We start from the raw sequence: 22129 nt of genomic DNA, 5'->3' as shown, positions 1-22129 counted from the left end.
TTACCCTCTATTAAGCTCACCTCTCTGCCTTTTACCACTCAGTTCTTTCAACAATTGCTTCTAGGAACAATCAATGAACTCAATCAATTCGTGTAGAATTCCCCAAACCGGATGTAACTCAATAATTGTAACAAAGGACTCAAAGAAAACTTTTAAAACTTGATTTGAATTGAAGGAATGGAATGATTCAATGTGTCCAAGTAATTTAGAAACGATAATGAATAATAAAAGTTGGTATTTGACGGATCAATAATATTTAACAGTTTTTTTACAGATGAACAGTACCGTACGGATGAACAGTAATTTTTTTTTAGATTCGAAAATCAATAACAAAACCAACAAAGAAAACGAAAACTGATTTGGGTGAAAATTGAGCCCAAAAACGGAATTTGAAGATTTTTGATGAAACTTTTGGATCAAGGATCAAGAAAACCTTCTGGACACAAGAACACAAAAAATTGAAAAAAAATTAGAAAACAAAGGATATAACCTGATTAAATTGGAGCCAAAGCTCTGATACCAATTGATGCGAACCCCGTAGCAATGGAAACTATGAAACCCACAACGAGATTGATGCGGAACCCAAGAACGCCAATACTAACCCGGTTTTTGATCTTGAACCCCAAGAATTGAACCAAGAAACCCTAGATTAGCGAAGAACCTAAAACCCCTTGAATTACAACTAAAAGAACCCACAATCCGATTGATTAGAACGCCACAAGAAGTTGATTCTTGATAAATTCCAAGATTGTTCAAGAAGAACAATAAATTGAAAGAATAAATTTCTCTCTATAATATTTATTCAAAAGTCAAAAGTTCAAAGGTGTTATAATGAAAGTAATCTCCTATTTATACTAAGGAATGAAAACGTCCAAAACCATCAAATTATGGTAATAATTTGATTTCATAAGAATTCTATCGAAACTAGGAAATTCGGCCAAAAATAGAAAATTCGCCAATTTTTTGGCTTGTGCGGCCGCATGGTGCAAATCCATGCGGTCGCATGGTTAATCAAGAAAAACAATTTTTATTTTCGGTATTCATGTGTGCGGCCGCATGGAGTTTTGCCTGTGCGGCTGCATGGTGTTGTTTTCTGCCTCCGCTTTCGTCGCTTGATAACAAATTGATCCAAGTCGATTCGGCCTTCGACCCGAACATGAAAGTTGCTCCATTTTGAGTCCCGAACATGGTTCCATCAATGGTCTCTTGAACGAGTAATCCCATCACTTGTTTTACTTACTTTGCCCTTGATCGCGCCTATGGTCCGCCATCGACTATCAACGGGTCTCGTCTCGTACTCGCTTTCGTCGGGCTCGACTCCTGGATCATATCATTAATTATTTCAAACTCATCCAGCTTTTTCTTCTTGGGCATCACTTTCTTTAAGAACTTGTATAGTTGGACATTTGGGCCAAGGCATCTCCGAAGAGAAAACCTCCAAGAATTTTGCGAATTGCTCATCAAATTTTTTCTTCATAAACCTATGTGGGAATGATAGTGGTGTCTTCAAGATGGGTGGATTATCTGGGAATGAGATTGAATAAGGCTTATGAATATCTTTTGTTGTCTCTGCTTCGATCTTCTGCTCTTCAATTTGCTTTTCCTCTGTAAGTATGTGATCTGGTGTAGGCACAACAACCTCTTTAGGCTTGCTTTCTTCAACTTCTTTACCATTCCATAGGATGATAGCATTGCAATGCTCCTTTAGGTTAACCTTTGTATCACTGGGAAATTTTTTTCTATTGGGACTGTATCATAGTTGCTATCTGACCAAGTTGCACCTCCAAGTTCTTCACTGTGCCCCCCCCCCCCGAGTTGGTCATATATGTCTCAATGTTGTCAAGTCTTGACTCATCTTTGTTGAACCTCGACCTGGTCCCTGAAATGAAGGTTTCCAATAGATCCTCCAGTGGTGGCTTTTCTTCAGATGGCTGAGTATTTTATCTAGGTAGGGCTACAGTGTATTTCCATTGTTAACATAAGAGAGGTTCTCATGGTTTTGTAGTCCTGGATGGTACTGGTTTGCTGAGTAGTTTCCTCTCTGATTGAAGTTTCTGCCATTCATATATTAGAAATGCTTATTCTCTGACTCAGACTCATAGTATGAAGTGGAGGCAGCTATGATGGAATCTGATTTCTTCTGAGTTCATTGTGATGTCAATGCAGCTATTTGATTAGTGAGAAATGACATTTAAGCTGGAAGAACGGTAATGGGATCCACTTCATAAAGGCCAGCGACTTTCTTTGCACTTGAACGCTTACTTGGCCATTGATAGTGTTAGTAGCTATCTCATTCAGTAATGAATAGGTAGCATCTACACTCTTGGACATCAATGCACCCCTTTCTATAGCATCTGCTACTGTCCATGTTTGACTATTCAACCCATTGTAAAAGAGTTCGAATTGCATCCAATCCCGATAACCATACTGGGAGCATCTTCTAAGCAGATATTTGAATCGTTCCCAAGCTTCATAGAATGGTTTGAAATCAGCTTGTCTGTACCAACCAATTTCACTTCCCAATTAAGCTGCCTTGGAAGGAAGAAATAATTTAGTGTGAAATTTTTGAGCCAATTCTTCCCAAGTTGTGATAGATCCATTTGGCAAAGACTGGAACCATGCTTTGCCCTTATCTCTTAAAGAGAAGGAGAATAAGCAGAGCTTGATGGCATCTTCAGTAACACCATTCATCTTCACTGTATCACAAATTTCCCATAAAAAAAATCCCCAGATGAGCATTTGGGTCTTCTATTGGAGCTTTCCCAAACTGATTTTGCAGTACCATATAGATTAGCCCTAGCTTCAGTTTGAAATTATTTCCAGCTATTGGGTGTGCAATACTAGAGTAGTTCTCATTGACAACTAGTTTGATGTAGTCCTTTATCACCCTTTGTTGAACATTATGATTGTTCTGATTTGCTATTAGTGGATCTTGTTCTGCTATTGCTTCGCGATTGTGTCTCTGTAAGCCCCTTAAAAAATAGAGAGTGTGTTCTAGTTCAGGGTCAATGGGTAGTAGTTCGAGATTTCTCGATCTTTGCATAAACTTGAAACAAGAATTGCAATCTAATTAAAAGTAAAGAAATCAAAATTAAAACAAAAGCTACTTGGAAATAATATTAGTAAAAATTAAACTAAACAATCCTCGGAAATAGCGTCAAAAATTTTTCATGTATTTTCTACAACGTGAAATTACTGCAATCTTACAGTGTCAAGTTTTGTAATATAGTAAAGGAGTTAAGAGTGTCGAACCTATAGAGATTGTAATTCAATTTCTACTAAGTATTATAATTGTGTAGCTCTTATTTTATCGATATAAATAAAAATTTGAAATCAATGATTTTAACTAAATTAACGTGATGAATGTGGTAACAAATTCAACAAATAAATGCAAGATATAAGAATAATCAAGATTAAAAAGCCTAGGGTTATGATTTCACCTCACCATCAAATATGATTTTCAAAAGCCTGATTATCTCCGATCAATTTTCAATGTTTATAAGCAAGAACCCAAATGTAATTCTACCACTTATCTCGAGGGCCGGCTAGAAATTAATCCTAGCTATTAATTCCAATATCTCTATTTCGTATTAAAATCAAGAATTTATCAAAGTCCTAGTTCTTTTGTGGAGTAAGCTTCATAGATCCTATACTTTCTCTCGAAACGCCCTAGCTTCAGTTTGAAATTATTTCCAGCTATTGGGTGTGCAATACTAGAGTAGTTCTCATTGACAACTAGTTTGATGTAGTCCCTTATCACCCTTTGTTGAACATTATGATTGTTCTGATTTGCTATTAGTGGATCTTGTTCTGCTACTGCTTCGCGATTGTGTCTCTGTAAGCCCCTTAAAAAATAGAGAGTGTGTTCTAGTTCAGGGTCAATGGGTAGTAGTTCGAGATTTCTCGATCTTTGCATAAACTTGAAACAAGAATTGCAATCTAATTAAAAGTAAAGAAATCAAAATTAAAACAAAAGCTACTTGGAAATAATATTAGTAAAAATTAAACTAAACAATCCTCGGAAATAGCGTCAAAATTTTTTCATGTATTTTCTACAACGTGAAATTACTGCAATCTTACAGTGTCAAGTTTTGTAATATAGTAAAGGAGTTAAGAGTGTCGAACCTATAGAGATTGTAATTCAATTTCTTCTAAGTATTATAATTGTGTAGCTCTTATTTTATCTATATAAATAAAAATTTGAAATCAATGATTTTAACTAAATTAACGTGATGAATGTGGTAACAAATTCAACAAATAAATGCAAGATATAAGAATAATCAAGATTAAAAAGCCTAGGGTTATGATTTCACCTCACCATCAAATATGATTTTCAAAAGCCTGATTATCTCCGATCAATTTTCAATGTTTATAAGCAAGAACCCAAATGTAATTCTACCACTTATCTCGAGTGCCGGCTAGAAATTAATCCTAGCTATTAATTCCAATATCTCTATTTCGTATTAAAATCAAGAATTTATCAAAGTCCTAGTTCTTTTGTGGAGTAAGCTTCATAGATCCTATACTTTCTCTCGAAACGTATAAAATCTATGTTGTGTTAATCTTATGATCGCACCTAAATTTCTCTCTCTCGAGTACCATAATTGACTAGCATCTACTCATTCAATTAGTGGCAAATTAATTTAAAGCATTAAAATCATAACACAAATAAACACATATGAAAAATCAAATAGAAATAACTAGATTAATCAATCCATATTCTCAAGATGTGGTTACAATCAAACCCTAGATTCGATGTTTAGTTCATGATAGAAGAATTAAATCTAAACATATTGATGAATAACATGAAGAGAAAAAGAAAGGAAAACTATTTTGAAGTTTTTAATTGGAATTCCCCTTGATGTTTCTTCATGCCTCCTTGCTTGATTCTTTGATGTTAGCCTTCTTGCCCTTGATGAATTGTGTGTTGAATTATCTTCAATCTTGCCTCTCAATTGTTGGAGAAAATAGGTCTTTTGAATGGTGTTTATCGTAACTTGAATTTCTTGGACAAATTAGGGTTGAGATGGGCCAAGAAAAGAGACCGAAGAAATTAAAAAAAAAAACATTTTTTCCACATAGCCAGTGCCTTGGCCCCCAATATGGGTATTGCGGCGCTTGCTTTGCTGTTATTTTCAGAAATATGGGCACTGCGATGCCCAGTTCAGTCGAAAAGATAGACTGCGCATCTTTTAGTATTTTTAGCACAACGTTTTTTCTCGATATCCAATTGGGGTGATTCAAGATGCATTGGAAAGATAATTCAATGCTTCAGCTATTATTTTCCAATTCGATCATCGGCTACATCAAAAATGAGTCTCAATGTGAGACTGAAAACCCGGAGCATAACTTTTTCGATTAGAAGTTGATATGTGATCACACTTTGACTAAATTTGATCCTTTTGATGTATTTTTTCATCCAATTGACTCTTAACACTCTTGGATATTCATTGAGAGGTTTGATGCTACTTTTCATTATTTGTATTTTAGTCCATAAACTTTGAATCTCTTACAATTTGGTCCTTTTCTCCAATTTCTCCAATTTCTCCAGCTTTTGCTTATTTCTTTCAGTTTCATCAACCTCTATCACAACATCAAAACGCACATTAAAACGTTATAAAACATTCTCAATGATAACAAAATAATGAATTAAATGGCATAAATATCGTGAGTGTAGAGCACTCATAAAGAATTAATGAGAGAATCCTTTTGGGATCCAGTCCTCTTCTTCGAGACGTCTACGCTTCCATGCATATTGATGGAACTTCTCACGTGATATTCAACTTCTTCATGGGAGACATGTGATGTACGTCTCAAAGAATTATCAAGGTAATCCCTTTTCCAAATCAATCCTCTTCTCCGAGGCGCCCAAGCTTTCCTACATTGTGGATGGTTCATCCATGTAGGGACTTATGACGTTCAACTTCATCATGGGAAGCATATGATACATACTTTGGATAATTAATTAGATGATCCATTTTGGGAATCGATCCTTTTCTTCAAGGCGCCCATGCTTCCCTACATGGTTGATAGTTTATCTACATAGGAGCTTCTCCCATGAAGTTCACCTATGTTATTTTAGGCATGTGATGTACACTTTGGAGAATTAATAAGGTGATCCTTTTCTTTGAGTCACCCACTCTTTCCTACATGCCTGCTTGTTCATTTATGTAGGGGCTTTTCCCTTGACATTCAGGCTTTTTATAGACGGCATGGTTTTGAGAACCTTTTGAGTGAAACATAATTTATTGAATCACTAGAAATATTTACATGGGCTAGGAAAGATATTTCAGCTATACAGTTAGTTCATTGGTAATATATTATAAGGTGATCTATGTTCTATGGATGAGGTTTTGTCTTTCCACCCAGGTCTTCTACTCTGTAAGTGTTAGATCGTAGTTTTTCCATGATGTGATATGGGCTTTCCCAATTGGAACCAAATCTATCTACTCCCAATTCGTTTAAGGAAAGGAAGACACTTCGAAGCACTTGGTCATTATTTGGAATGACCTTTTCTTAAACTTTGCGTTGTAGGTACATGTCATATTCCTCTGATATGTGGCCAGCTTCATTTGAGATTTACTCATCATTTTGTCAAGGAAATCGAGCTCACACCTTCTCAACTCATTGTTGGATATATCGTTAAAATATAACCAAAGGAGAAAAGATAATCCCAACTTTCACTAGGTTTATAGCCATGACACCATAAACCATGGAGAAAAGATTTTGCCCAATTACGGCAGGTGGTCCGAATAGCCCACATTACTTGTGGTAGCTCGTTGACCTATGCTTCCTTAAAGGCATTTAGTTTCTTTTTCAAGGTGTACTTGATGGTTTTGTTTACGACCTCTACTTGACCATTCACTTGGAGACGGTGAGATGTATAAAAGTGTTTATTGACCCAAAGTTTCTCACATAGTTCCTTGACCTTTTTGTTGTCAAACTATCACCCATTTTCTGATACAATCAAGGGAAAATTCTGCACTGACATATAATATTCTTTCACAAGAATTTGGAAGTGTTGGCTTCTCTGATTTTTGCCAGGGGCTAGGTTTCAACCTCTTTGGTGAAGTAGTCAATGATGACGACATAAAAACTTACACTATCCCCACCGTTGGGTAGGGCACCAATGATGTCAATTTCTTATTTGGCAAATGGCCATGGGCTGAATACTACTGTTAGCTCTTGAGAAGGTTACCTCTGGATGGTAGAGAAACATTGGCACTTATCACACTTTTGTACAAATCGGATTGTATCTTTTTTCATCATAGGCTAGTAGTATCCTTGTCATAGTACTTTTTGTACCAATGCGAGTCCTCCTGCATGAATGTCAAAAACATCCTTGTGGATCTCATAAAGGATGTAAATAGCCTCTTCTCCTTCAATGCATTGGAGGAGGGGCATGGAGAAACCTCTCTCGTAGAGCGTATCATCCTAAAAGATTAGGTATGATGCCTTTCTTCTAAGTTTATAAGTTTTCTCTTTATCATTGTGGAAGAATTAGTCTTTGAGGAAGGCTATTATAGGTCGCATCCATGAAGGCATGCATTCCACCACATCACCTCTTCTTCTTTAGCAATGAAGGGTCTATAGAGGTGTTCAATTGGCAACAATGTTGGTAGTTCAGAATCCTTACCACTAGCTAGCTTTGAGAAGGCATCGCGTGCCCATTTTCCATGCATGGGATCTAGGCTAACTTAAACATTTTCAAAGGATGAGAGCAAGTCCATTACCAGTTTGAGGTAAGCGGCCATACCTTTGTCCCTCATAGTAAAGTTGAAATCGACTTGGCTAACTACAAGTTGGGAATCACTACTAATGAGCAGCTAATTCACATATATCTCCTTGGTCAATCTAAGGCTGCTAGCAGTGCCTTATATTCTACCACGTTGTTGGTGGCCTTAAATCCAAACCTTACACACAGTTAAATCTGTGACCTTCGAGACTGACTACAACCACTCCTACTCATGAGCTCGTCATTGAGAGGAACCATCTACAAATAAGTTCCACGTGGGGAGTTTCAAAGACTAAATCACATTCTCCTTTTCTAGGACATTGGAAAACTTTACCACAAAGTCCGCATATGTGTACCTTCATCACTTACGAGAATTGAACGAATAACCTCATTGGATATTGCCAAATAGAGTTGTAGGGTTTCACCAGCTTTAGGCTTTGAGATGAGAGGTCTACCCTATGAGCTTCTTCAGCTTTTGGAAGGCTTCTTCACATTTCTCTGTTCATTGGAATTTCTTTATTCCCTTTAGGATTTTAAAGAAAGAGAGTCACTTGTCGGTAGCTTTTGAGATGAAACGGCTCAAGGTAGCCACATACCCAATTAGGCTTTGTTTAAAGGAAGAGAGTCACTTGTCGGTAGCTTTTGAGATGAAACAGCTCAAGGTAGCCACATACCCAATTAGGCTTTGCACCTACTTTGGCTTTTGAGGAGACCTTGCTATGCGTTTTATGCAACGTGATTTGTACCGCAAGTGTATGGTGTCAAATTTTATAATATAATTTTGAAGTAAGAGTGTCGAACCCACAGGGATTGTAATTTAATTTCTACCAAGTATTATAATTGGGTAGCTTCTATTTTATCTAGACAAATAGAATTCGAAATCAATATTGTTAACTAATCTAATGATGATTTTGGTACGAATTCAAGGGATGCAAATTATATGAATAAATCAAGATGGAAAAGCATAGGGAATGATTTCACCTAACTATCAATTACAATTCAATTATGTCTAGTTATACTAATCAATTTTTTCATGTTTAAAAGCAAGAATCCTAATGTATTTTTCACCCCCTCTCTCGAGTGCTTGTTAGAAATTAATCCTAGATTTCAATTCCAAAATCTCTATTTCAAATCAAAATCAAGAAGTTATTGAAGTCTCAATTCTTTTATGGAGTAAGCTTCATAGATTCTACACTTTCTCTCAAAACCCATAAAACCTATGTTGCTTCAATCCTATGATCGTGCCTCAATTTGCCTCTCTCGAATGCCAAAATTTAAAACATCAGATCATTCAATTAGTGGTAAGTTAATGGAAAGCATTGAAATCATGACACAATTAAACATATGTGAAAAATTAACTAAAGGTAGCTATAATATAATCAAACCATGGTATAAAGTTTTAGCTACAATCAGTCTCTAGAATATGAATTTAGCTCATGGTATAATCTATGAAAACACAAAAATTCATATAGGAAAACATAAGGAAGAGAGTAGAAAAAACTAGGATCTTGATATTCAATTTCTTTCCTTGATGTTGTTCTTGTCTCTCTTGATTCCTCCTTTGAATTGTAATTGAATCCCTTCAAATTGTCTTCAATTTTAGCCCCTTCAATTGTTGTGTTTGGCCCCTTCAATTCTTTTTGAAAATAAGGTCTTTTGAATGGTATTTATAGTATGTTGGGGTCTTGGATGAATTAGGGTTGAATTGGGCTAAGAAAAGAGTCCAAAAATATAAAAATGCATTTTCCCACATATCCGGCTTTTCGATGCCCAAGATGGGCACTGCGGTGTCGGGCTTGCTATTATTTTCAGTGAGTTGGGCGCTTTGGGTTTCTGCCGAAAATGACAGACCATGCATCCTTCATATTTTTAGTATAATTTTCTCGTCCAATGTCCAATTGAGGTTATTCAAGATGCATTGAAAACCTAGCTCAAAGGGCTACAAATTTACTTCAGACATCATTCTCCAATTCAAACATTTGCTATGTCAAAAACCGGTCTCAATGTAAAGCTAAAATTTCGGAGCATAACTTTTTGGTTGGAAATTGATTTGTGATTATATTTTGCCTAAATTTGATCCCTTTGACATCTTTCTTCATCCAATTGACTCTTAACACTCTCGAATCTTTATCGTGAGATTTGACACAACTTTTAAATATTTTCACTTTAGTCCATGAACTTTGGATCTCTTACACTTTGGCATTTTCTCCAATTTCGCCAACTTTTGCTTATTTCATCAACCTATATCACAACATCAAAAAAAACATTAAACACTCTCAATGGTCGCAAAATAATGAATTAAGTGGTACAAATATAATGAGTATGGAGCACTCATCAGACCTCATTTCGATCAGGGCTTTGATCTTCTCTAGATTGGCCCCCTTTGGTTGACCAGGTAGCCTAAGAAACTTTTAGAGGCATCGAACACACACTTAAAGGGGTTTAACCTCATTCTACACTTTCGTAAAATTTGGAAAATTTCATCTAGATGCTTTACATGTTCCTCTGCTTTCGAGCTCTTGACGCGCATTCCATCCACTTAGATCTCCATTATTTTTCCAATGAGGTCGATGAACATCTTATTAACAAGTCTTTGATAGGTAGCCCATCATTTTTAATCCAAAAAGCATCATTCTATAACAAAAGAGGCCTTTATCCGTAATGAATGAGGTATTATCTTTATCCGATGGGTGCATAAAAATTTGATTATCACCTGAATAGGCGTCCATGAAACTCATCAATTCGTGCCTTGTGGTGAAGTCTGCAAATTGGCCTATCCTTGGAAGTGAAAATTTGTTCTTATGACAAACTTGATTAAAAATGGAGAAGTCAATGCATGCCCTCCATTTACCATTGTGCTTCTTCACAAGACCGGATTGGATATCTACCTCAAGTAAGTGGCATCTCTAATGATCCGTTGCTTATCAATTTGCATATTTCTTCATTTAAGACCTTATAGCTCTCTAGGTTAAAGGTCCTTCTTTTTTGTCTATTCGAGGAAAACTTAGTATCGATTTTCAGGTGGTGGCAACTGACACTCGGGTCAATGTCAATCATGTCCTCGTACCTCTAAGAAAAGATATTAAGGTTTTTATACAAGAAGTCCTTGGGTTTTTCTTTAGCGTTAGATGGTACATTTTTTCTTACTTGGAATGTCTTGGTAGGGTCCTGAGGGTCCACCAAGAAGCTCTCCAGGTCTTCTACTGGGTTGTTTTGTATTCAGACTCGATAACAAAAATGTTTAACTCATCAAATACACCAATTGCTTTGGGGCTTCAGCCATTTCGATGTCTCCTTGTCCAAAGGTCTATCTTTTGGGAGCATCGACCATGTTAATATCTATTAATACCACGTTGACATCCCTGAACTCGACTTTCCTTATAGAGTTTAGGTAGTACTTTCATGCTCCCATCTAATTATCTCTAACCATATCTATCCCGCGTTCAATTGGAAATTTCATACATAGGTGGCTAATGGACGTGACTGCCCATAAATCTTTTAGGGCGGGTCTCCCCAGTACCCCTTAGTAAGCGATTGATTGTCTACCACCAAAAATTTCATAAAGTTTAAGACTATTTGGGATGGTTTACCTATCTCCACTACAAGAGTTATTCTTCCTCTTGAAATGATGTTGTCACTGGTGAAGCCGTACAATGGGGTGTTTACGGGAGTCAATTCATGATCCACATCCATTTTATCAAAGGCGTATCTAAAAATGATGTTGACGGAGCTACCATTGTCTTCTAAGATCCGCTCCAACATGTTGCGAGCCACTAGGGTTCTTATTACGAGGGCATCACAGTGGAAGTAGTGCACAACCACAACATCCTCCTAGGTAAAAGTGATAGGCGGCTGTTGCCTTCTCTAGGAACCATTATTGACATAGTTAGCCATTTGGGGTCTTTCGTCTCCTTTGTATGTTTCTTTGGAAATTTCTTGTCTTGCTACCAATATAAAGGCCTCCAAAAATTATCTATCTCTTGAATAGGCATGTCATTTACATTAGTCGAGTGGTCCCTAAACTATCTTTGTCCTTCTTTAGTCCTTTCGTTATCGGGCTCTCTCATCCATCATGGGGACATTTCTTGACAGGGTGGTCTATCTCTTTATGTCTAGGCTATTAGACTTGCCTAGGTTGGCATAGATCCATGTAAGGAGAAAAATCATTTCTTTGGTTATTCTTGTGGTTTTGGCCAGTGGTAATGGGCAGTATCTCTACATCTGCAGTGTCATAACTATAAGAGTGATGGTAAGTACAGTATTAGGGTGTGTTTGACCCATTTTTAGTTTCGACACCTCGTTCTTGGCCTCTTCTCTTGGGGGCTCTCTGCCCACAGCTACCTTGTCGCATGTTAGTGCTAGGTTCTACATCCACGTATGCCAATGTGGGCATTGAATTCAACGTGGTTGTGGCAAGTGCTTGACTAAAATTAGGGATGGTAGCATATTCAGCCTGGTTCCGTTGGGGTCTATTAAATAAGATATGGGCCCCTTTCTCCGTTGCCTTCGAAGAAGTGAGAAACACCTACCGGCTCTATTACGGTGATCGATCAACTCTTCATTGATGATTTTAGGCCTCATCATCTTTAACAAAGCATCGTAACTGGAGGAATCTTGATTCTATACATCTCTCCAAAAGAGGATATTCTTGTTAAATCATCCCTTAGGGTTAAAAACGCTTCATTGTCGGTACTTTCACGTTGCATGTTATCTCGTCAGTGAAATGGGCTAAAAAACTCTTCAACGTCTCCCTAGGCTCTTGTCTCATATCTTAGAGATGCTGGATAAGAGCTTCTTTTTCTTTACTTATTGCCACTCATTTCAAAACGAAACTTTTAAATTCTGATAAGTTTCTAATACTCCGAGAGGGTATCCTACTGTACTAAATTTCAGCCGCTCTGCTTAAACTCAAGTGGAAGGCTCTACATTTGACAGCAGGAGAGGCACCTCTCAAGCTCATGTGCGTTTTATAGCTATTCCAGTACTTAGTCGGGTCACTTCTCCCATCATACTTCGGTATTTTCGATGGCACAAAAATGGCTTAGGACAAGAGCATTCCTTGATCCCTATGAAAAGGTAGATTATCATTATCGTCATCGAGGTCATAAGACCTTTGTGGTTTATCTGAATCTCCTTCCTCATCAGCCTAGTATCTAAAGGGTGGATAAGATGGACTAACTTGATCCGGTGCCATCTTCTCCATCCGTTGGTACTTATTCTAGGCTAGGTATTTTGTGAGGCATTACTTTGCCTTTCCTTATGTTGTCTTGCTGAGGAAGGTAGTAGTTGGGGCCTAAGAATGGCTTATGCCTAGGTCCTATCAGGCTGAGTTGGTCAAACACAGTAACAAACCTTTGGGGCATATGCTCCAACTTATATTCTGGGAAAAAATTGTCCTCCATGTCTATTGGAGCCTCGATAGGTCAATCTGAGGCATAGTTCGAGGAGATGTTCACTCCCACCTCCCTTTCAAGGGGGCCATCTTCTCTTACATGTTGGAGAGATGAAGCTCTTTGGCTTTGGACTTCATCCTCCTGGGGATAATACCCTTGTGGTGTAAGGGAAAATTGGTTTAGCCCCTTGGCCTTATATTTGCATGAGTAGTTCTTGCTTGGCCATGTTTTGGTGGGTGATATTTCTTATGTTAGCAGTCAATTTTACTATTTCTTGGGTGAGTTGGGTAGACACTTTCACCCCATCTCAATTTTTTTTATGCATACGTGGACAACAAGTATCGGGCCTACTAGTATCTACACAAGCTAATTCCAACGCGCTTGAACAAATTACTAGTCAACAGTATCTCGAGTTTGAGTGGGGAAGAAGCTTTACAAAGCGAGATGAAAATGTTCGGATGTCGATGACATATATAAATAGGATTGCATGATAAAGAACAATCAAGAACACATAAACTCAAAAATAAATATCTGGCTCTAATAGCATAGAATGATAAAGCATAAAGAAGCATGAAGTTTGGTCTCCAATATGCGCGTGTGTGTATATATCAATTTGACCTCACTAGCCTGTCGCGTATTTAGTGCTCTTAAAAAGAGGCAAATATCCTATAACCTATGCTGACAAGATTTTGAGATATAACTCATAACAGGGGTCACATTAATTATTCAAATAAGATTCCATCAGTATGTGATCTTCAAAGTAGGTGGGTTACGAACAAGCCTCTGACCCAACCTTCGAACTACAACCGCTTCGACAAGCGACTTTATTATTTTGGCTTCGCCACGTCAAAGAGAAGCCTCATCCAACTTCGTGTGGGATGCCGCTCCATGTGAGGCCTTGGTAGCAAGGTGTAACACTCTCTATTTTAAAAAGTTAAAATAGATTCTCTATTTTTAAAATGTATATTCTAAATTTAGAGAGTAAAATATTTTAAGTAATTCAATAAGTTCTTTATATAGAAGACTTAATTTTACTACTCCTAAAAAATATTTATCATTTTTCCTATCTTTTACTTTTACTATTTTCGCTCCAAATTATTATATTATTTTTTATTGAAAATTGAAATACTTTGAATGCACTTAATTATAAAGAGTGGGTTAGGAGCATTTTATATTTAGAGAGTTTCTTGGAGATACTTTTAGACTTTTTTTTTTAATATTTTTATTTTTAATGTAATGAAAACTTACTACTGGTTACTAAATTATATATAAACCTTAAATTATGATAACAAAAGAATTACCTTTCCAAATCAATCTTGGTGATTAATCAAATTTCAACACAGTGATTTAAAAGATCACCCTTAATATTTTGTTGCTATTTAGCCATTATTTGAGCTCATGTTCTAAATATTTAATTTTTTTTCAAACTTATTTTCGAAGACATTATTCAATAAAAATAATGTGATATACTAAAATTTTTTTCCTCACTTTTTAGCCACACAATTTTTTATTTTTTTATTTTTTTTTCCCCAAAAAACCACTACTACAAAACTCATTAAACATAGCCCAATAAAATTATACTGCACACAAATCTTGGGTTTGCCTATACACAAAATGGGGATCAAACATACCCCCAATAAAATGTATTTTACACGAGTCTTAGACTTGATTACTCATACGTAAAATGGGTCTCAAACATAATCATATCCACGAAGAAAAGTTAAATCAACCTATATTTGGGTTATAAGAGTTACATGCTTATGATGGCTACGAATTATCACAATTGTAATTGATAAATGAATCAAGGCCACATGATAAATATTCCACAGGCCTCGACTAATCTCTCTTGACTATAACTACTCACGTCTAATGACATTTGAGTGAAATAAAAAAGTTGTAATCTTTGATCCAATTTTCGTCCATTGTATATCTTTCAATTTTATTTTATTTTTGACTTGAGCATTGGAGTGCATGTGACTGTGTAATCTAATGCTGTTTAACATGGTGTCCAAATGTTCAGATATCATATACATGGACGGATCAGAAACTGTGATACATTGACGATTGTGTCCTACTTGATTCAAAGGTCAACATAAATAGCTCTAAAGCTATTGAAGTGTGAACGTAACTCTAGGTGGGTGCAAAGGAATTGTTGTCGCCCATTCTTTAGTTCACACTACTTAATTATACTGCATTCATTGCTACATTTTCTACACATACTTTACTGAAGCTTAAAGAAAGGGAAAAAGAGAAGGGCGAATGTTTCAAAAATGTGGAATGGTGGTTGAATATGTATCATATTGTTAATTAATTTGGGGGTAAATTTTCCATGTGACTGGCTCCCTATCCATTATTTTAGTGGCCATAGGAGTTGTGACTTGAAACTTTATATTGTGGGAAAGGGAAAGGAGTCCTTTGCTTCCAATTTCGGTCAGCATGTGAAAAAGAGAGAAGGAAGTTGCAAATACAATTTACTGACCTGCCCGCCTGCTATTCATGGGCATGGAATTGAAATTAAAAGGTCCCAATTCTATTCCATGGGGCGCACTGCATACGCCCATGACATAGTTCAGTTATAACGTATACACGTCATAATATATATATATATATATATATATATATATATCATTTCAATTACATTAAAGGTTATCAACCTTTATTCATTATGGTATTTGTATTCTTAACTTTTTTCTTAATTATGTTCTTTTTTTAAAAAATTTCACTGATCAGAAATCTTATTGTTAAACATAGTTTTTGTCCAAAAATATTGTTAATGTACTCTAAAATGAGAGTCTAATAGTTGATCGTATTTTTATAATATTTTTGTTTTGCATGTTAAAAAATACATTAGGCAAATGAGACCTTTTGCTCTATTTTAAAGAGAATTTTGGAGAGAAATCATAATCAAGGATAATTTATATTAATTTGTGAATAATAATGCAATTAAAAAATCTGGGACATAAATATGATAACGTGTACAAGTTATGAACCTTTCATGCAATTAAAATGAAGTTTAGTTATACAAAAGTGGTGTGAATATATTTAGCCTTTTGCCTATAGTTCATTGACACCATTCCATGGATACTCTTTTTATTTTGATTTAAAAAGTTATTTTATTTGTAATTAATATATGTATATATTATTGAATGATGGGTTTGTCGAGGTCACTCAAATAAAATATGAAGCGCCACCCATTTAATTTCAAATTGCTGAAGATTGTTAGCTGGTCAAAATCCAACTTATGTAACCTTAAATTGTTGGGTAATGCCATTTAGTCTCACTGAGGTTCTAACTCCAGTATATATAACGTTAATGTAGTATTAAATGATATGTGAAATTAAATGAGTCATCTAATTCTATTTTTCATTGAGTCTATCACCTAACACTACATAAACTGGAGTTAGAACTCCAATAGTGCTAAATAACATTATTCTAATTTTTTTTTTTATTTCTGAAACTCATAAGTCAAAACTACAACTATACAAGATGAGGTAAAGAAAGAACTTAGTAATAGTAGTAGGCTCGTTGCTTTCCATTGTCTCAACACAAAATTTGTCATCTCGAGATCAATCCCCACTATCCTATCCGTCAAAACACAAATTATTATCTTTTACCCTAAAGAATATATGTTTTAAAGGGGTTTCTACTAATTTTCTTAACAGAACAAAAATGAATTCTGACTCTTGCTTGTACTTCGCTTTGCATAAGTATATATTTAGATGAATAATTTTGCGCATCCCTGGTGTAAGTTCCGGGATTGGAAACAGGTGTTGCATGTTAGCACCTGTCTCTCCTTAACAGAACAAAAATGAATTATAGCTCTTGCTTGTACTTCGATTTGCATAAGTATATATTTAGATGAATAATTTTGCTCACCCCTGGTGTAAGTTCCGGGATTGGAAACAGGTGTTGCATGTTAGCACCTGTCTCTCTCTCTCTCTCTCTCTCTCCATTTTTTTAACTGTCCAATCAACTGCTGGCACGTGACATCTAGATCCAAACCCTATTTTTTATCCCTCTTTGTGTAGCATTGTTGTATTTAGATTGAATGAAGAATTTTTTCATGTATTTCGACAATAATGTACAGGTTGTCCAAGTTGAAGTACCAAGTATGGATGTTACACCTTGTTTCAGAGGTCCCAAACTACATTATGTGGCAGGCAAACGTAAGGGGCCAATTCAAATTATATTAAAACATCACTAAGTTGACCTGACCGAACCTCCTTTTCGTGGCCAAACAAATATATTTTGTTGATCCCATTGTCAAATTATAATGACCCCATGGGGAAGAGTCGGATCATATACAGAGGCAAGGTCACAAAAGAAGTTCAACACAAGATATCTTAAGCAATCACATTGATAAGTAATTGATGTGACAATTCACTGCTATCATTGTCTTTGCCAGCCTATCAGGTCAAGTCCAAAGCTGCAAGTTAGTCATTATGGATGCTTGATTGATATTAGCATTTAAGACGCATGATTGATTGATGTCTAAGATAAGAGGCATAAATCGCGTAAATAAGGCCACTCATCTCTTTATCCAACAACTCACGTTCCCCTTTCTTACTATAAAAGCTCACACTTAGTACCATTTGAAGGTAATGCAAGTTTAGACTCTCATACTATTTGTTATATCAATTTTCTATTTGTTACTCCCCAAAGTCAACGCATTTTATATTGGAGACTCACATCTAAAGCCCACCCTTCCCCACACTCATTTTTTTTGTCCTAATTAACTTGACCACTGGAGTACGTGGGGCCAACTCTACCCACCGGAGGACCTACGTATGGCTAACAATTTGAGTGTGTAGGAACAAGGCTTGCATAGATGTGAGAGGCCTTGGAATCTATAGCCACGTTGGAGGTACATTTTTTTGGATCAAAATGTCATCTATGGGAAACCATACTATAATTACGAAATATCATCGTTGTAAAAACCATCGAAAATGAGTTGTTCCACAGCCAATCCTTGAAGAAAGGTCTCGGTTCTTGAAGAAAGAATGGCTAAGAATGTTGAATGGACATCTCTAAAGTTTTCTTTAACATAAGAACTATTATTGCCTCATGAGTTCCAGTCATTATGGTTTCCAAGGTAGAAATCAACTAGAGGAGGCTTTTGAACAAAATGTTATCTGGATTACCAACATCGACTAGATGACAATACAGTATACCTAGCAAGGAAGATGGGAAAATACCTGCCAATATGAGGAGTATAGCCTAACAAAATGCTACCATGCAACAATCACTCATGCAAATGGAAGGGCAGACCGTCTATCAAATGCCCCATTAGGAGGCTTTCCAGTAGGAAAAGAGGAGAATGATACTAGCACTTATCTCCTAAGATGTAAGAGAGGGCCTTGCCCAATCGAAAGAAATGTAGAGGTGGACTTGTCAACAAGCTATACCTCTAGCAGACGTGGTCATAACTTACCACAAGGGGCACGAAACTTTTCCTTAGAAAGTGTACAAGAGCTGGAACCTCAAAAGTCCACTAGTGTCTTTGATAAAATTGGACCATCAACGCCTAGAAATAGGCCCTAGCAGTTGCTCCCTATATAGAGGGAGCAAAGACCTACAATCAAGGCCAGGAACCTTAGGGAGTCCCTTCGCCTAGAAATAGGCGAGAGAAGGGATGTTGCAAACTTGAGGAACCAAGCTGAAACTTTACAACCACCTTGATATCAAGTTGAAAAAGAGGGTTCAAATGGTCCATGCAGATCTTTTTAATTGGATGATGATGATGAAAGTTTACGATTTTTGCAAGAACTAAAGAATGCCTATATTTTTAGCCACTTTGTGCTGCCAAAACATTTCCAAATATATATTGAAAGGCGATTCGGTAAAGCACCTCACACTAATGGGGGCTACCAAAATTTAGTATAGCCATATATTGGTTGGCAATACTAGAGTTGCCCGGATCTCAAAAAGGCCTTCTTGAACTAATACTTGTAATGTAAGGAATGAGCCTATCCAGATGTTGCAAGACACGAGATAGCAAGCGGACGAAACTTTGATAAAGGTACCCAGCTCGGTTTATGATGATGAACAAGATTGTCAATGAGAAATTGATTAATCATCGCAACTGAACCTCGATAAGGCTTCCACCGCCTCAGCGAAAAAATGAGATCTTGGTAGACCAACAATGGACTCAGGCAGGACACATAATAATTCCAACTTTAGGCTAAGCATTAGCTATTGCACTTTAATTACATTACCATCTTTGGCATACGAAGAGGTTGGACCTGATGAGCCAAGATCGTCGATCCGACCAAGGGATGAGATAGAGAAAGTAGCAACGAGCCTAAAAATAGGCCATACTGCACTTACCATCGAACCTACATTCAACATACATATGTCCAGGCCATGTTATGGAGCCAACATACTCATACACTGAAAGGATGAATACATGCCATGCCCAATAGAATACACTCTATCCAGGCATGATCTAGGCATGACGAGGCAAGGCAACATCAAAAAGATAAATCACCTAGACAAAGACAGGACGAGGAAAGAAACAGGCTTAGATGTGGCCAAATACAAAGAAGAGAATCCCTGCAGATGCATACAATGCCCTCATTAGAGAGATTGCTACAATAATTAGGACCATTACGTTGGAGGAGAGTCAAGAAACGGACAATGAAATTATGCAAGAGAGGCTAAGGATCCTCCACGATAAGCTATTTGGTCAATAGCATCCCCGTAGGACAAGCAGCACCCAACTAATAATGTTTATATATGAAGATGCTGTGGGTGTGCATTATCCCTGTAGTGATGCCTTGGTGTTAAGAGATACTTTCACACGAAATGGTTTTGAGGCACACGTTGGTGGATAATGGGAGCTTTGATAGAATGTTGATAGATCACGAGCTTACCCCATGACTGCTCTATGTATGATTGTACCAGGTGATAGCATTGTCCCTAGAGGAAAAATCACGTTAGCCGTAGAGATGGAAGCAACCCCCTTGACAACTCATCATTTCATGGAATTCCTTATTGTGGACCATAGGACCGCTTATCATGGTGTGCTAGGGATACCTACATTGAAAGAACTCTGGGCAGTCTATCTTTCATCTACCTATACATGAAATTTTCCACCCATTGAGGCATCGCAACTATCCAAGGTGATCAAATGGGTTCAAGAAAATGCTACCTGAATTTCTTAAGAAAGTCTGAACCCCAAAGTACAAATATAGTTTTGATACACACCGAAATGCTTGACGTACCAATAAAAGGTCCAACCCCTGAACGAAGAAGAGATGTTGAGATGGTAGATGCCTCTACAGACAGGGCTATCCTTAAAGAAGGATTATGGATACGAGGTTGGATCCTAGTATCATGGAATCAAACTCCCAAGCAACCCTAATTGAAGAGTTAGAATCTCTTCCCATGGATTGGCAAGATTTTACAAAGATGCTCCATGTGGGGAAGGAGTTGAACTTGGAGGATAAACATAAGCTCAAAAATTTTCTGTTCAAGAACATGGATGTATTTGCATAGAAGCATGAAGATATGATAGGTATTAATCCAATGGTTAGTTGCCACCATCTTAATGCCGATCTAAATTTACTTCCCACGAGCAAACGAGTAGAGCTTTGAATCCAGAAAGTTACAAAGCCTTGAAGGAGGAGGTGCAAAAATTAATATCTAACTAGGTTCATCAGAGAGGTTATTTATTTGACATGGATATCTAATCCAATTCTGGTGAAGAAACATAATAGAAGTGGAGAGCCTGCATGCACTTCTCTAACCTTAATCTAACATGCTCTAAAGATAGTTTTTCACTCTTAATGATTGACCAACTATTGAATTTTACAGTAGAACTTGAGCTATTGAGCTCTATAGATTATATTCAGGATACAATAAAATTTCCGTGCACCTATCCGATGAGAAAAACACTTCATATATCACAGATAGGGACTCTATTGCTATAAAATCATGTCCTTGCTTGAAGAATGTTAGGACTACCTATCAAGGGCCCGCTAATAAGATATTTGTCGATCTCATTGGTAAAATGATAACGGTGTGTGTGTGGATGGCATGGTGGTGAAAAGCCTCAAGGTTGCAAACCATGTCGAATATTTTGAAGCCACTTTTAAGGTTTTAAGGAAGTATATAATGAGGCTAAACCTACTGAAATGTGCTTTCAGCGAATTCTCTGGAAAAGTTTTGGGTTATATGGTTAATCAACGAGGCATGAAGGCGAACCTAGATAAAATCAAGGCCTTACTAGGCATGAGATCCCCCTGCAAGCCTAAGGAAGTGCAAAGCCTAATGGGTCATCTTGTAGCCTTCCATTCTTCAAGACCCTCAAAGTAGGAAAGAGGTTTTGATGGAGTGAAGAGTTCGAAGTGGCTTTTCAAATAGCTGAAGAATTACTTGGAACAAGCCCTCTCATCTTGAAACCTAAGAAAGGAGAAGCATTATTGTTGTATCCACCTATGCTTGCAGAAGCCGTGAGTTCAGTGCTTGTAAGGGAACAATGTGGCACACAATTACCTATATACTATGTAAGCAAGGCCCTCTTATTATTAGTGTCATGATACGTAGACATTGGAGGCTTGGTTTTTCCCTAATAATTGTCTCCAGGAAATTCAGGCCATATTTTCGATCTACAGTATATGTGAATTGACCAACTTCCTACTTAAGCAAGTACTTCAAAAATCTGATGCCTCAGGGAGGCTAATGAAGTGGGCTATAGAGCTGAGCGAGTTTGATATTTTGTACAAGCCAAAGACTTTTGTGAAAGGATAGATATCGATATGACAATGGAAACAACAGATCCCTAGCCTAGAGCCTATTTGTCAATGAATCTTTTGGTAAGACAAGATTCGAAGCGAGAATAGTATTGATAAGCCTAGAAGGACACAAGCTCAACTATGTTGTAAGGTTTGGTTTCAAGACCTCCGACAATATAGATAAATACAAGGCATTACTTGCAGGCCTTGGGATATCTAAGGAGATGCAAGTAAAGAGATTGGTGGTTAACAGTAATTCATAGTTG

At 36.9% G+C, this 22129-nt stretch overlaps 1 protein-coding gene across 1 annotated transcript in view; it reads right to left on the bottom strand.

Moving 5' to 3' along the window:
* The window catches only part of LOC111392873, a 6550-nt gene extending 5326 nt beyond the window's left edge, over positions 1-1224 (bottom strand). The window contains exon 1 of the mRNA XM_023018274.1: positions 1187-1224. Coding sequence (XP_022874042.1) covers positions 1187-1224 — 38 coding nt within the window. The remainder of the gene's footprint in view (positions 1-1186) is intronic.
* Positions 1225-22129: the final 20905 nt, after the last annotated feature.

The sequence above is a fragment of the Olea europaea genome, unplaced genomic scaffold (genome assembly GCF_002742605.1).
Source record: "Olea europaea var. sylvestris unplaced genomic scaffold, O_europaea_v1 scaffold992, whole genome shotgun sequence".
Classification (NCBI taxonomy): domain Eukaryota; kingdom Viridiplantae; phylum Streptophyta; class Magnoliopsida; order Lamiales; family Oleaceae; genus Olea; species Olea europaea.
This window is presented reverse-complemented; position numbering and strand designations above follow the sequence as displayed.